Genomic DNA, 17,255 nt, shown 5'->3' with positions numbered 1-17,255 from the left:
GTGATGATACCATGATGAAACATAATTATAGTGCACTTAACATAATTCATCAAATTAAAAAGAGATAACAAAACTAATACTGAGAAATCATTAAATGTAATTTGGAAAGCTTCTTTTTTCTAACATAAAAAACTTACAACATACTGTAATATGGTTATAAATGAATGACTCTTTGTGACCCCATGGACTATATAGTCTATGGAATTCTCCAGGCCAGAATACTGGAGTGGGTAGCCTTTCCCTTCTCCGGGGGATTGTCCCAACCCAGGGATCGAACCCAGGTCTCCCTCATTACAAGCAGATTCTTTACCAGCTAAGCCACAAGGGAAGCCCATAAATGAACATTAAAAACTGTAAAATACCAACCACCTAATTGGAGTATACTCCAAAGCGGGTTTGTGACATACAAGTCCATTGCTAGAAGTCTTCCAGCACGTCACACAGAGGCTCTTTGCTGCACTCAAGCTGTCTCCTCAGCATCCTCTCTGCCAGTCCTGCTCAGTTCTGTGGCTCTATCACTGTTCATCCAAGCAGTGTCCATTCCTTCATTCATCCGACAAGTATTTCCTCACAGCCTTTATTAAACTAGGCACCCCAGGCAAGAGACGCATGATGAGCATGGCAGACGTGATGCTCTCAAGGAGCCACTACATTCGTTTGTGTACGTTAGTGAATCCACAGAGAATATACACTGTTAAATCATGGTAACTGCTTTGGAGGAAAGACCAGAGAGAGAACAACAGGGGCCTACTTTAAAGACTTAGACTGAGTGATATACGAATGGTTTTGCCATAGGAAAAACATGAACTTGAAGAATGGTGGGAATCAGCCAGGAAGAGAGAAGAGGAAGGGTTCTATGCATAGAGAATACTTTTTACAAAGACTCTGAACAGAGAGCATTTGGTGCATTCTGAGGACCGGAAGAAGCCAGTATGACTGCCGCGTGGAGCGTGTGTGCCTTAGGATAGGGCTGCAAAGTTAGGCAGTAGCCCCACCGCACAAAGCCAAGTTGAGGAAATTAGATTTTATTCTAAGCACAGTAGGAAGCCATGGAAGAGTTTCAACCAAAGGAAAGACAATGCAATTCACGGTTTTAACAGATCTCCTGCGGCAGGGCGGGAGACATGGGAGCAAAATAGTGAGGGGTTTAACAGAGAAAAGGGGGAAGGAAAGAGAGGGACAGGTGGGTAGAGAGGTGGGAAAGAATCAGAGGCTACAGTGAGAGGCGGAGCAGCAGAGAGGAGTGGAAACAGGGAGAGCAAAGGAAAGTGAGCACGTGGGAGACGAGACGGGGAGCAGCCTGGAAGGGGAAGAGGAGTGGGCCACGGCAGCAGTTCAGCAACAAGTGATGGTGACCGAGCAGGGATGCTGACACTGTCTCAACCAGAGACAAGTGGGTGCATCTGACGCCTATTTTGGAGTAAAGAATCAAGACTTGATAATGGTTAGAGATGGTGGAAGGATGTCAGGGCAGAGTGAGCTGTCAGGAACTACTCCAGATTTTCTGGTTTAAGCCACTAAGCAAATAGATGATGGCAGTGTTTAGCGAAATGAGGATGATGGGCATCTGAACAGACTGAAGCAGGGAAGCCAGCAGAGATGGCAAAGGCGCTGTGTTTTGGTCACGTTTAATTTGAGAAGCCTTTAAAGACATTTAAGCCAAAATGTCATTTTGGCAGTTGGAAATCTAGACCTAAGAAGAAAGTTTGGGAGGAGACAGAAATTGTCAGCAATCCTTGGGAGATAAAGCCGCTAGAAAGAATGAGACCTTCCTGGAGAAAGAAATGGAGAAAGCAGTGATTAGGGTCTAGAACAAGTCCTGAGAAAATCCAATATTTAGACAGGAGAGAAAGAGTTAACAAGAGGGACAGCGTCCTCATCTAGATTATTCCAGGTTTATAACTCTTCTGATTTACCTTCTCCCAGGAGCCCTTCCTGATTGGCCTAAATTAATTCTGCTTATATCTGTAGCTCTTGAATTCACCTAGCATTTCTCCCAATTCCTTATTTATACAGTGCTTTATACTATTTCTTCATTATTTCTGTACGTTGCTTGACCAAGTTGTGACCGTATGGACTGAATTCTGTCCATGGAATTCTGCAGGCAAGAACTGGAGTTGGTAGCCACTTCCTTCTCCAGGGGATCTCCCAGAGCCCTGGGGATTGAACCTGGGTCTCCTGCACTGTAGGCAGATTTTCTGCCATGTGAGCCACCAGGGAAGCAAGTCTGTTACAAGATTGCTATTGGGAGTAGTGTGAGAGAGGTGTTTAAGCTGAAAGTCTAGGGAAACACTTGCAGTAGAAGATGGATGTGTGAACATCTCTAGGAAAAATCAGATAGGTAAAATGTGGTACAGTCTTGGAAGCTGACACATAGCAAACAAATATCTAACAGGAAACTTTGGGGGGTATTATTTATTATTTTTCATTTTTATTATGGGACCTGAATTGATAAATAATCTTGCCTCTCATCACACATGTCCAAGGTGAAATATGTGAAGTAGTTACTAGTCAACGTACCAGCAGGTAAAGTGAGCTACCTGATATAAAATCACTGGGGGGAAAAAAAAAAAAAGACTAAACCTGGTGTACATTTAGCAGAGGATCCAAATGAACAAGGCAGAAGAGCTGTGCCAACAGGCAAGGACTCCAGGGTCAATACACTTCTCAGGAATTCATACGGCAGTCCTACTGGGTAAGTACATTATTACATCTTTTAAATAAACTCCATTTGCAGTAGACAGGATAATGAACCCCAAAGATGTCTATGTAATAACCCCCAAACCTGTGAATATACTGTTTTCATGACAGTATATTTCATGACAGCAAAATGGACTCTGCTGATTGAGTAAATCAAGGGCCTAAGAAAATGGGAGGTTATCCGGTGAGCCCATTGTAATAACAAAAATTCTTATCAGTGGGAGGCAGAAAGGTCAGAGCCAGAGAAGGGGATGTGAGAAGAGAGGTGGAAAGAGATGGTCACACTGCTGGCTTCAACAGGAAGGAGCCAAGAAATGTTTAAAGAAAAACAACAACTTAAAATCAGTTTGCCTTTATATATGATATGATAGATATATGTATAGATATATATTATATATAGATATGTAAGTATATATTATCTATAGATATATATATGATAGATATATATTATATATGACGGACTAAAAGAATCGATATAAAACATGAAAGTGAAAAATGAAGTCGCTCAGTCGTGTCTGACCCTTTGCAATCCCATGGACTGTAACCTGCCAGACCCCTCCGTCCATGGGATTCTCCAGGCAAGAATACTGGAGTGGGTTGCCATCTCCTTCTCCAGGGGATCTTCCCAACCCAGGGATCAAACCCAGGTTTCCCACACTGCAGGCAGACTCTTTACCGTCTGAGTCACCAGGGAATCCCTAATGGAAAACATACACATACAATGGAAAACATACATATATACACTAACATAAAGAAATGTAAAAACAACATTAAATGTCTACGAACAGGAAACCTCTAAAATAACATACAGGACATTCACAGAGTGGACTCATTCGGCACCTGAAAGAATAAGCACTGTGTGTATTGCTGTGAAAAGATGCCCATCGTACATGACGCATCTGAAGGCGACCCGCAGGACAGCATTTAATTACGTGACTCTGGCCACAGTGTTTTCTAAACTGTGTGAGGGTGAGAGAAAAAAATTCCTGAACAAAGTCAAATAGTTTTTTCAACAGCCAATTTTATTTTGGCAATCAAAAACATTAACAAGTCATCCATCAAAGGAAAACAAAAGTCACAATGTTTAGTAAATTCTATGTAAAGTGAGCCCTTCACCATAGCTTATACTTTCTTACAGAAAAGTTTGTTTTTGTGACAGGAGGCAGAAATCTTTACCAGTCAGCACCTCGGCAATATCTAACATATGACTGATGGTCATAATATTGTAAAAGACCCTTTCAGCAGTAAACATGAAATTGCATTTGTGTATCTGCTATATTTCATTACATTCTAGCTCTTTGAAAATTGGAAATTCATTGATGAGATACATAGCAACTTTCTGTTAAAACCCCTATTTTGTAACAATGTAATAATATGAGAAAACTTTCTGCCTCTTTAGGAGAAACACTGAAGAGATAACAATTATAATTATTGCCTGCATCTTGTAAACATTACTTCTGAGGCATTTCTCTATGGTAGTTACATTTCAATTAAAATAGGGAAATTCAAAGTGAGACAATTGACTAGACAGACTCAAGTTTCCTATTCTCTCAAATACTATGTACACTGCAAGTTTCATTAAGGATTTAAAAATAACAAAGTAGAGGGAGAAACCAATAATAGGAAGAAAGGAAAACACACACACACACAGAAACATATACAGCCAGTGTAGTGTAAGAAAGTAAAATATAACAGTATGCATTAACCTTAACCCCTTACCTTTCCTCACAACAGTCAGCTTGAAAAACAATTACTGAAATAACTGAACTTTCACTATTTCAATTAAATTGAAATTGACAGGAAAAAAAAAAAAAGACTGCTGCTTAGTAAAAAGTACAGTAAATACGCAAAAACTGAATGGGAAAATTTAAATTAGGAAACATTACCTTTGAACTGACCAATTCTCTAAACGTCATTGGACTCATTTAGTTTTTTAGTAATAGCAGTATACTGTTGACATTATTCCTTTATCACACACTTTGATTCACCATCACAAATTACTTACCACTATTTTTTAACGAAATAGTCAAAATGAACCGAAACCCATGGGAAAATGAACCTGGGCCATACAAACAACTGTGCAAAGAAGCTTAATTCTGGATATATAAATGCAAGAGTAGTGTGATTAAAAAAAGAGGCTGGACATTGGAGTGAGACAGTCTAGCCTGAATTCTGGGTGAACCTCAGTAGCTTAATTTCTTTGTCTGAGCTTAAGTTTCCTCATCTATGACGCTGCAGGATTACTAACAGGCTTAACAATATATAAGTAAAGCATCTAGAACAGGACCTGGTACATGCTAGGTAATAATGCGTTTGAGAAACAGTTCTTGCCGTTGTTGTTCAGTCCCTCAGTCATGTCCATCTCTTTGCGACCCCATGGACTGCAGCCAGCCAGGCTTCCCCATCCTTCACTGCCTCCCTAAGTTTGCGCAAACTCATGTCCATTGAGTCAGTGATGCCATCCAACCATCTCATACTGATAAACAGTAATAAGTACTTTACATGTACAAACTTAATCAATGAATGATAAATACTAATACCACTACCTCTGGTACTGTCTTCACCTTTTGCTCCTCTCTGCCCAGCAGCACAGAAATAATGCTAGTTATGTGTCAGGCAATGTACTAAACTAGTTACATGGATTATTTCATTTGACCTTCACAACCATCAAAGCAATAAGGTAGCAACTATTTATTATTAATCTTTGTTTACACAGTAGGAAATATAGACTTAGAAAGATTAAATAACTTGCCTAAGGTCACACACATAGTAAAGTGTGACTTCAGTGCCCCCACACTTAGAAACACATAAAAAGAAACATTACTTATAATTCATTAATGTGGAAATAGCGGACACACCTACCACGCAAAGTCCGTTGGTTTTTAATGAGGTTTTGAAAGAGATGAGTCAGACAGACACGTATAAGGATCTACACCAGGCGACTACTACCAGTTTTCACTTCTTCATTCAAACCCATTCCAGTCTCCTCCTAAAGGGAATCTGAGGTGGCGAGAAGGCCAGTTCCTAATTATTTAAGTGCCAACTGAGGAGATCAAACAGCAGTTCACAACATGCTTATCTTCTGAGAGAGTAGGTATTAACACTCTTCACACAAACGAAGCTAAACTGACCGAGACTGGGCCGGAAAGAAACATCTTTTCACTTAATAAGGACTGACCAGCTTCTCTAACAGACGTTCCACGAAGCACTCTAAATCAGTAAGACTCAATCCTGCGGTTCGAAGAGATTAGTTAGGAACCAGGAGCGACTGAATGGCAAGCACAGGCTCCAAAATTTTCCTTCGACTTCCAAGGCAATCTACAAACCTCCCCGCAACGCAGCCCTTCAAAGCGAAACGTGCGGGTAGGAAAAGCAGCGCTCACAGCCTTGAGGTACGTCCCCTCTTTCCGTTCATCTCGGCAACATGAGCCTTGCGTGGACTGGAGGGAACAGAGAACAAACTTTTCCCTCTGCCAGATGGCAAAATAACTATCTGCAATTTCCCTTCCAAGGTCAGTGACTACATCAGTTCTTCCCAGGGGTGACACCGAGGAATCAAGTGACCCTCTGTGAGCTAGGCGCTTGGAAACAAAGGTGCCTCTTAAGAGGCTAAATTTCAGACTCTGACCTCTTCCTGGATTCTAAAGCGGAGCGGCAGCGAGTGATTACCTCATCCCCCGCCTAGCACACCTGCCGCCCCAGCACACCTGTGGCCCCTGCACCAAACCTGGGTGGGCAGGAGAAGGCAGGGACTTGCTTCATCTTGACGGCCCCAGGGACCAATCAGCGCCCGCGACCCCCGCAGCGGACCAATCGCACATCAACTTGAATCCCGCAGCTCTGAGCCCATACTGAACCAACCCTTCGGGTGGGCTGAGCGCGGGGCCTCTTCCAGTGCCAGCTGAGGCGCCGCATCCCCAAGAAGGCGAGTAAGAGTTCGCGAGGAAAAGAGAACGGCAAACAAAGAAGTACTCACCCGCACAGGCGCAGGAGGGTCACTTCTCCCTGCTGGGCAACATCGCGCTCAATCTGTGCCGGGCCGGCACGCCCCTGCCCAACCGCCGCCGCGGCTGCCTCGGGCTCAGGGTTCGCCGCGGCCCGTTTCGAAGGAACCAATCGGCGCGGCCTGTTTCGGAGGAGGCGGGGAGGGGGCGTGGCTGGAGGCCCCGCCCCGCCTCCTGGCCTCTAGGAGCACGAGACCTGCGTGCGTCTGGATCAAGGGACTGGTCTTCCTCCGCCTGCGGTCACACAAGCCTGGCGGCCAAGTCGCTCTTCTCACAGAAAGTGGCTTGGTCACAGGGCACGTCCTTTCGTCTGGCCCCTCAGCGACAACAATAAACCCTATTTGTCCAGATTAGCAGGAGGTGAATCAGTCTCTTCTCGAAGCGTCCTGGAGTGTTGCTCAGAGTTGCCCTGAGTTTTATCCTGATCTGTTAAGAGCGCCTCCCAATCCTAAATCCAACCGAGATTTCACTGTATTGAGGGAGCTGCCGTTTCCGGATGCAAACTGTCGGCCTTGTGAGGGGCGTGGGGAGAGGGAGAGAAACCCTGCAGTTCCAGGCCACAGCTGAAAGCAGAAAGAGGATGTTGGCTGTTCCTTCGGGAAACTCCAGAGGAGGGCGTGGGGGAGGGGAGGGAGAAGGGTTTGACCGCAACACAATGAGGCTTGAGGTAAAGTGGAGACTGGTCTTGAATGAAATCAAAGATAGATGTCTGATCACTAGACGGGGCTTGTTAATATGGGGATAAAGTCAGAGCCGAAAGCCTGGAAGCCCAGGCCCTTTCTCTCAGCTTTATTTTGTCAAATTATGTCGCCTGTCTGGGTCCAGTTTCCCATCTGTAAAGAGTGGAATTGACCAGGAATGATGCTCTTTAGCTGGAGAAGGAAATGGCAAACCCACTCCAGTATTCTTGCCTGGAGAATCCTGTGGACAGAGGAGCCTGGTGGGCTGCCATCTGTGGGGTCGCACAGAGTCGGACACGACTGAAGCGACTTAGCAGCAGCAGATGCTCTTTAGCATTTATTCCTTCATTCACTTAACAAAAAAACAATGAAGAGGTACTGTTGCTTGCTGAAAGACTAAAAAGAGAAAAGTCTTTACCTTGAAAGTGCTCAGCAAGGTGGTAAAGATTCAGTAGAAATCAGAGAATCTGTGAAAGAGGAAACTCCTACAGTGTCCAAGGGTGATGGTCCGAGGCTTGAAAGGACTTGAATTTTGAAGGACAAATAGGGATCTGCCAAAGGAGAGGATGATTAGGAGCGAGGAGTGCTTTCTAGGCAGAGAGAATAAGCTTCCAAGGATGTGAGAGCATCTGGAATGCTCTGGGAATTGTAGTTCTGAATGACCAGTTTAGGGATTTGGAGGTATTGATAAATCAGGCTAGAGGAGTAAGCACAGAGGAAACCTTTGTAGATACTATGGAATTTAGATTCTTTCTTGCAAGCAATTGTGATTGATTTGTGTTTTAGGGGAAAAAATATTTTTGAGGGTTTTGGAGACAGGAGTAAGATTGGCAGCAATTCTAAAAATAAAAAAGATTATAATTACTTAAACTAGCTCAGAAGGGATAGTGAGAAAGAGATGTCTGGAGATATTTAAGAGGCTGATTTATCTGGACTTGGTATCATATGACAGTGATGCCAATCTAAGGAACACAAAGAAAACAACACTTGGGGAAGAATAATGCATTTTGGTGTGAGGTCGTGTTCACTTTGAAATGTGAGAGGAATGTGCACGTTGAGGTGTTCAGAAGATATGGTTGGAAAATTAGGTTTGAAGCTGGTTAAACTGGTTTGTGCAAGAGACAGAGATTTGAGAAGTCAATTTAACAAACACATTTACGCGCTTGTTCTGTACCAGACTCCACCCTAAGCAGTGGAGTCCTGCTCTTGCAGAGCTTGCCTTCTGGGTTAGCCTGGTAAAGATGGTCATCAAAAAGTTGACATTTAAGTGATCATTGAATCTGATACCCAAGAGTGGTTGCTCCTTTTTTACTGGTGTCTTTACCAGAACCCTTTGTTGTCCATGACCGCGATAGATCCATTTTCACAGGACCTGGTGTTCAGATCAACCTGTGTTTTATAGCAAGGGTCCCCAAATTCTGGAACCTAATGCCTGATTAACTGAGGTAGAACTGATGTAATAATAATTGAAATAAGGTGCACAATAAATGTAATGCACTTGAATCATCCCGAAACCAGCCCCACCCCGCCCCACCCCCGCCCACAGACACACACACTCTGGTCCATGGAAAAACTGTCTTCCATGTAACTGGTCCCTGGTGTCAAAAGGTTGGGAACTAGTTTTATAGTGTTTCTATTTAAAACTAAAGGGGCAATTTGTCATACCATTTCATTCAGCCAAATTTCGAGTGGAGTTCTGATTTTACGTTGGATTTGTTGAGCCCAAATATCAAAATATGTACACTGCTCTCCAGAACCTTATGAATAAGTAAATTGTGTCACACAGATTTTGTTTGAGGAGTCAATAGTTAACAGTTCTATTTTTTCTTACATGCATGCTATGTACCTAAACATTTGAATACTATTTATTAAAAATTGAAACTATGTTATGTGAAGTATGTATACATTCTGTCTCAAATACACTCACACACACACACTCACACACACCACTTAATATTTCTCTAAGCCATTTGCTGAAATTTTGGCAGCAGGGTATTTTTATGGCTGGTTTCTTTTTATTTTCATTGTCTATTTGGTTTGTCTTGGTAACTCCTCTATCTTATAAAGGACAATGTGGTGAAAAGTGAATCCAGAGTCAGGAAATCTAAGCCCATCTTCCTCATTGGTTAAAGGTGGGGAATGGGTGAGGAGTTCCCTTCTAGATTCTTTGATTCTTATTGCTTTTCCCTTATGAATGAAAAAAGTCCCGCATGTTGCTCTCTCAACCTCACTTTTACAAGAATTCTCAGTTAGTACCCCACCCCCTAAGCACAGTCACCATCTTACCTACCTTGATTTTAACACTGCAATTAGTAATTGAGGGTTTCAACAAGTGAGCTGCAATTTACTTTCATGTGTAGATTTTCTAATTGGTGGTTAGGTTAATAGTAATGTTTTAGGTGTTCTCACTTGAAATTGGCATGGTCTGAACATGCAAAGCAAGCCTCACCAGTTTGCTCCCATCAGATGGCAAAGTATTTTATTTAATGGGTCTGACTTTCTCCAGATTGTGATGAAAGCATCATGCTTGGAGATCTAAATTTTTCAAGTTATTACATTAGGAATATCCATTCACCTGACTACACATCTCTACAGAAGAGTCACCCATAATCTCATCATCCTTGAATACAGAAATGTGATTTTGGTGTTTTCCACAACCCTGAAAGGATGCTCCTTTATTGCTTAAAGTTTATTGTCATTGTCGGAGATTTTTTTCCTTTGATTGATTTGTTAGTTGTTTTGTTCTGCATTTTGTTTTTAATGCTTTGACATTAGCTATCAATCCAGAATCAATGGATTCTGCCTTGTGTGAACTACTGGATGGAATTTGGGGGCTACAGAGATCTTGATTCACTCAGTTAATTAAACTACTCATTCAGCAGATGATCTATTGAGAGCCAACATTAAAAACAAGACTAAGTTCAATCTTAAAGGAATGTTATTGATTTACATTAACAAATATTATCTGTATGTAATTCAATAATATAAAATTTCATAACAGTTATGATCAATACTAAAATGTTACATTTATATAGTGAGTTGAATAGCCTCCCCTCCAAAATTCATATCCACCTGGAACCTTAGTTGTTGTTGAGACACTCAGTCGTGTCTGACTCTTTGTGACCCCATGGACTTCAGCACGCCAGGCTTCCCTGTCCTTCACTATCTCCCAGAACTTGCTCAAACTCATGTCCATTGAGTCAGTGATGCCATCCAACCATCTCATCCTCTGTCATCCCCTTCTCCTGCTTTCAATCTTTCCCAACATCAGGGTCTTTTCCAATGAGTCAGCTCTTCGCATCAGGTGGCCAAAGTATTGGAGCTTCAGCTTCAGCATCAGTCCTTCCAATAAATATTCAGGGCTGATTTCCTTTAGAATTGACTGGTTTAATCTCTTTATTGTTCAAGGGACTCTCAAGAGTCTTCTCCAGAGCCACAATTTGAAAACATCAAATCTTTGGTGGCAAAGATTTGCTTTTTAATATGCTGTCTAGGAACCTCAAAATGTGCCCTTATGTGGAAATAAGATATGTATAGATATTCCCTCTTTAGGTTTGTTAATTTGCTGGTTTGGCTCACAGAACTCAGGAAAGCAGTTCACTTACTATTACCAGTGTATTATAAAGGCTACATCTCAGGAACAGTCAAACGAGAGAGACAAAGGGTAAACGGAGGAGGGTGTGGAGCTTCCACACTCTCTGGCACATCACCCTCCTGGCACCTCGATATGTTCATCAGCCCAGAAGCTCTCCAAATACTATCATTTAGTGTTTTTTTTTAAATTGGAATTTCCATTATATAGGCATGAATGATTAAATCATTGGCCATTGACAACTGACATCAACCTCAATATTCCTCTCCCCTCCCCAGAGTTCGAGGAATGGGACTGAATTCTAACCCTCTAATCACGTAGTTGGCTCTTCTGGCAACAATCCTCCACCCTGAAGCATCTAGAGGCCCACCAGAGTCACCTTATTAGCATTAATTCAGGTATGGATGAAAGGATCTTGTTATGAATAATAAAGATCCTCCTACCACTCAGGAAATGCCAAGAGTTTTAGAATTTCTATGTCAAGAACTAGGGACAAAGAGCAAATAAGTATTTTTCATTATATTACAATTCATTTTCCACTTGAGAAGTATTATTACTTGCTATCATAAGGTCTTAACAACTTGAATAAATCCAGACCTAAGAGATTAAATTCTATCTCCATCTACAGGACACCCTAAGCTCCAGCTCATTTCCCACCACTTGCTTTCCCCCAGATGCCTTAGGATCTGGAATCACCAAACCGCTTAGTTCCCCAAACTGACCCTTCTCCTTCAGGCATTCAGAAATTTACTTCTCTGTCTTAAATGTTCTTTCCTCACCAACCACTTCCCTGGTGAATCTGCAACTTCCCATTTACTCTTCATTCATCAGCTCAATCCCTTTTGATGGTGGGTACTGAGATCTGTACCAACAAAGGTCCATCTGGTCAAGGCTATGGTTTTTCCAGTGGTCATGTATGGATGTGAGAGTTGGACTGTGAAGAAAGCTGAGCACCAAAAAATTGATGCTTTTGAACTGTGGTGTTGGAGAAGACTCTTGAGAGTCCCTTGGACTGCAAGGAGATCCAACCAGTCCATCCTAAAGGAAATCAGTCCTGGGTGTTCATTGGTCGGACTGATGCTGAAGCTGAAACTCCAGTACTTTGGCCACCTCATGTGAAGAGTTGACTCATTGGAAAAGACCCTGATGCTGGTAGGGATTGGGGGCAGGAGGAGAAGGGGACGACAGAGGATGAGATGGCTGGATGGCATCACCGACTCGATGGACATGAGTTTGAGTAAACTCCGGGAGTTGGTGATGGACAGGGAGGCCTGGCGTGCTGCGATTCATGGGGTCGCAAAGAGTCGGACACGACTGAGCGACTGAACTGAACTGAACTGAACTGAGATCTTTATTTTGCAGAGGTGAAACGGAGGCTTACAAAGGTGCTGCGCACCCTCCCGCCCCGCCCCACGTTACTTGTGGTCCTTAAACATCTGTCCACCTCCCCCCCGCCTCTCCTTCTTTTACTCTTGCCACCATGTTCACCTTGAACCCTCCCCTTTCTTACCCCGACCCATGAAGTCCTGACTATTCTTCCAAGCCCAGGGCAAATGTCACCTCCTCCATGAGACCTTCCTAGGGAAGCCCACAGCATTCTCTTCTGCTCTTCTTTTAAGCCCCTCCAGGCAGTTACTGGGTCTTAATCATCTTTATATCTCCCATGGAGATTAGCATAAAGATTTTACTTAGTGGGGACTTGTCTTTTTTCTTGTTGAAACAAGTGGAATTCAACTAATGTTAGCCCCAGTTCACTCCTTTTTCTACTGACTAGCCTTTGTTAGAACTTCAGGATTGCCTTAACATTTTAAAATGAAAAACTCTTTGCTGCTAAGCAAGCTCCAATTTGGCTGATTTCAGGAGTAAGGGACATGTAAACCCGTTACTTGCAGAAGGTGTTTTATTATATTTACTGAAGGATGGCGGGGAGAAGAATGCAACAATATAACAATGAAGGAAGGAAATGAACTAATTCCTGCTTTAGGGGAACTACACACAGCTGTGCACCCAGCTGAAGGAGTGTTTTCCAAAAGCAAAACAAACAAATAAATGAAAAACAAGTAATTACATGCACTGAAGCCAGTAGAGAGCACTTTTATGAGAGAAAAGGGAACCTCCCACCACTGGAGTTATCTGCATGCTCTGAATTTGTAAATGCCACCTCAGGACCCTAAGTAGGGAAATAAATTGCTAGAGGGAATATTTTATGTGAGAATCATTAACTCTTCTGTATGCTATGCTCTGTGAACTTTGAAGAATAAGAAATTATCAAAGGGCTATCATAGATGAATGAATATTCACCAGGACTTCCGGGGATGAGAAAAGCACTATTTATGTTGTAAGAGTTTATCTTTTTGGAAATTACCCCTCAGACTCAATAGGATGCCATTCATCATTTAAAGAAATAAGTTTGTATATTTTTCAAATTTTGTTCCCAAAGAAAAGCCTGTCGCCATTATGTTCGGTTTATTGCCCAAATTGAACACAACTCTTTAATAAAATATATGCAATAAGGTAAAATGAAGAACAAAATGAGAGTTTCCCCTATTTCAACAGATTTACAGTAATGATTAATTTGGCAAACAGGGCATGCCAATTTGAATGAAAAATTCCCTGAAGCTTTGTAAAATACAATGTAGAGACAGTATTTCAACCTAGCCCCATATTTACAATTGTTAGGGTTATATAACTACCACATAAATACAGAGGAAAATTCTGGCATGAAGCCAGGTACAAATGCAATAAAAGAAAGTTATGTATCAGATTTATATCAGGAAAATGAAGAGCTGGACCCTGCCTCTGCAGTGCTCATCACTGCACATCCCAGATTTCACAGAGAAGTGGCGTAAACTTGTGGTCATTCACTCTCCATGACATAAGCATGTCTGCGTGGTGATGGTTGAATGTCCTCAACTCAGTCAGGCGACCCAGAAGACAGGCAAAATGTTGAGGATTCTCAGGCTGGTGAATCTTACACAACTTTTGTAGCACATCAAGCAGTGGTTCCTGAAGCTTCTCTACGGCCTCTCTGTCCTTGATGTATTGTCTGTCTGTTTTTCAAGTTCAAAAATAAAAGGACAAAAAAAAAAAAAAGGACAAGAAAAGTGGAAAAGTAAAAATCTGGCATAATTACAGCAAGGTTAACTTTTTTTGAACTGTAACTTACAAATACTGTACACTTAAAACGGGCAAAATGTTCACATTGATGAATTTTTACACACATGTATATATACTCCTGTAATCACAACTAGATCAAGCTATAAAACCTTTACTGCCCCCCAGAGGCCTGCCTAAATTCTCCTTCCAATGAATGTGTTCGGGAAAGACTAACAGTACTCCTCTGGTTTTAAACTGTGTGCTGTGTTAGTTGTGCTTAGTCATTTTGACTCTGCACTTTGTAGTAGAATGTTGCCTGGAGCCTGAAATATACAGAATAACCCATTCTCAAGGCTCTGACCTTAAAGGTAGGACACTTTTCCATTCATTTAGAGATAAAATGTTGCAGAGCAGAGAATAACATTTGTCTTGCTGGAGGTTTATAGGAACATTATAACCAGACCTACCTGGACAGCTGCGAGAACAAAGGATTCCAGCACCAAGAAGTTTGCGGCAACCACCCACACCCCCTCCAATTTTATTATCAAAGAAGCCTGAATTCTAACTTGGGTGAGATGGTTCTCTGGAACACTAGTCCACTATCGTAGTCTGCTGGCTTTCCAGATAAAGTTGCTATTCCTTGTCCTAACAACTCATCTCTTGATTTTTCGGACCACCATGTGGGGAGCAGTAGGAGCTTGGACTTGGTAACAAATGCACCCAAAAGGTAACCCCAAGAATAGACATAAGTGTCACTTGTGGTGAGTATATTCTGAGGAGTAGAATTTCTGGGTCATTCTTTCTAAAATTATAATTTCTCATGGTAAAACAAAGTAACAACTATTAATGGCTTCTGCCACAGTATCACATATTAAAATGGCTTAAGGCTAACACTGTAATTAAGCTTTCCAAATCAGGAACATGACATTACTTATTCCCAAATAACTAATCAAAAAATATAGACAAATTTTATGTACAGAGATTCATTTCAAAATTGTTTAAAACAACAGCAATGACAAATCTGGAAACATCTTGAATATCCAAACATGGTAACAACTGAGTAAATGATTATACATCATACAACATGATGTACATATTGCAACAAACTTCTACCAGTATGATTTTTAATGACATGGAGAAAGTATAAAGACAGTATATTCTTTATTACATTAAAAAAAGTATATAGTTTCATTTATGTCCTGCTCAAATTTCAACCCTTTAGATAAGCCTTCCCTGACTATTGATTATAACAGCATTTTGCTGCCACTTTCTTTCCTTATATGACATCTTAATTTTTTTGTAGTATTATCACTCCCTGAAAATTCTTTTTGTTTGTTTCTTTATTCATTGTCTTTCTCACTCTACTAGGATGTAAACTACATCCTGCCTATTTCTTTGCTGCTATATCACACAATGTCTGGAAACATGTTGAGTGTATAAACGTGTTCAAAATGCAATTATTAAATGAATGAGCATGATCTTCAGAAAAACACTGAGAAGAACTACACTGAAATGTTAACAATGGTTCAATTTGAGTGATGGAATTATAGGCCATTTTACTTTCTCTTCATGTTTTTTATCCAAGATTTTCCTTAATATTCATACTATCCTTGAGAGTAAAACCGAAAAATGGAATAAAAATAAATACATAACATTGAAATTACCTGGAGAGAGGATAACAATTGCTGTAAGCAGAGCATACTCTTCTTGAGTCATTTTCAATTCTGCAACACTTTTATAAAAGCTAAACATAGGCGTTATATATTCATCAGAGATACCTATGGGGGAAAGTTGAAAAATTGCAGAGGCATAATAAAATTTTTGAATGACTGAAAAGTGTAAAACTACAAACACATTATACACACACAGACAATATTTATACCCATATGTATACATTTAAATCAGAGAAGGAGGTAATGGCAACCCACTCGAGTGTTCTTGACTGGAGAATCCCAGGGACAGGGGAGCCTGGTGGGCTGCCGTCTGTGGCGTTGCACAGAGTTGAACACGACTGAAGCGACTTAGCAGCAGCAGCAGCATACATTTAAATAATGACTATATAAAATATATAAATATCCCAGCTAAAGGTGAGGCACTGCAAAAAAGATCGGTTAACAAAATCCTTAAAATATAAACTAATCAATCTTTGATCTTTGACTGTGCCTTTGTTTTAGTCACAACTGTGTGACAATAAATGATAATATTCTTGCACCATGCTCCACTGGCCTTTCAAAGTCTTATGTTGCATATTTCATATTCTACTTGTGACTCTATTTGTAGACTAAGGTTAAAAAAATTTAGCAAATTTGCTTAATTTAGTAATTTGGAAGCATGTCAATTCAGGAACTGTCATATAAGCCAAATGAAATGATATTTCTCTTTCGAAATTATTTTGTGTTTTTCTTTTAACACTTTAATGTGGTCTCATAGTCTAATCATAATTTTGTATATTAATTCACCTACTTATCACATGCTATTAAATATAACTGAAAATATAACTATGGTTTTTCTGGTATTCGTGTACGGATGTGAATGAACCATAAAGACAGCTAAGCACCGAAGAATTGATGCTTTCAAACTGTGGTGCTGGAGAAGACTCTTGAGAGTCCCTTGGACTGCAAGGAAATCAAACCAGTCGATCCAAAAGGAAATCAACCCTGAATATTTATTGGAAGGACCAATGCTAAAGCTGAAGCTCCAATACTTTGGCCACGAAAGTGGTTTTTTGATACGAAAAACCAACTCATTGGAAAAGACCCTGATGCTGAGAAAGATTGAAGGCAAAAGAAAAAGGGGGAAGCAGAGGATAAACTGGATAGACAGCATCCCTGACTCAATGGACATAAATCTGAGCAAACTCCAGGAGACTGTGGAGGACAGAGAAGCCTGGAGTGCTACGGTCTATAGGGCTGCAAAGAGTCAAACACGACTTACTGACTGAACAACAATTACAACAAAACATCTAAACTATCTCAGCATCTAAACAGAAGAAGTAAAGGAAAAAATTAAATATATGTGTGTGTGTGTGTGTGTGTGTGTGTGTGTGTATATATATATATATGTATACAAATTTTATCCTGTTGGAAAATCACAAATTGCCTTCAGGATCTTTTCTAGGCAACTATGCATAAAAAATCATTAAGGGTAGTAAGGCAGATATTATTACCCTGTGCCCATCACCAT

The 17,255-nt window shown here is 41.0% G+C and overlaps 2 protein-coding genes across 9 annotated transcripts in view; both read right to left on the bottom strand.

Annotated features, from left to right (window-relative positions):
* Positions 1-6,833, bottom strand: part of GAS2L3 (growth arrest specific 2 like 3) — a 35,547-nt gene extending 28,714 nt beyond the window's left edge. For 2 of the 5 annotated variants that reach the window (XM_043441058.1, XM_043441055.1), the window contains exon 1: positions 6,677-6,805. The gene's annotated coding sequence lies outside the window, so the exon portion shown is untranslated. Of the gene's footprint in view, positions 1-5,562; positions 6,622-6,676 lie in introns of those variants that run through there. The other 3 variants (XM_043441059.1, XM_043441054.1, XM_043441057.1) reach the window with 3 other exon arrangements.
* Positions 6,834-12,867: 6,034 nt separating this feature from the next.
* NR1H4 (nuclear receptor subfamily 1 group H member 4) overlaps positions 12,868-17,255 on the bottom strand; it is an 81,077-nt gene continuing 76,689 nt past the window's right edge. For all 4 annotated transcript variants that reach the window (XM_043441597.1, XM_043441598.1, XM_043441594.1 and 1 more), the window contains 2 exons: positions 15,737-15,850; positions 12,868-14,026 (listed from right to left, as the gene is read on the bottom strand). In XM_043441597.1, coding sequence (XP_043297532.1) covers positions 13,788-14,026; positions 15,737-15,850 — 353 coding nt within the window. In that variant the 3' untranslated portion in view covers positions 12,868-13,787. The remainder of the gene's footprint in view (positions 14,027-15,736; positions 15,851-17,255) is intronic.

The sequence above is a fragment of the Cervus canadensis genome, chromosome 21, assembly GCF_019320065.1.
Source record: "Cervus canadensis isolate Bull #8, Minnesota chromosome 21, ASM1932006v1, whole genome shotgun sequence".
Taxonomy (NCBI): Eukaryota; Metazoa; Chordata; class Mammalia; order Artiodactyla; family Cervidae; genus Cervus; species Cervus canadensis.
Note: the sequence above shows the minus strand (reverse complement) of the source record. Positions and strands in the feature narration are given on the sequence as shown.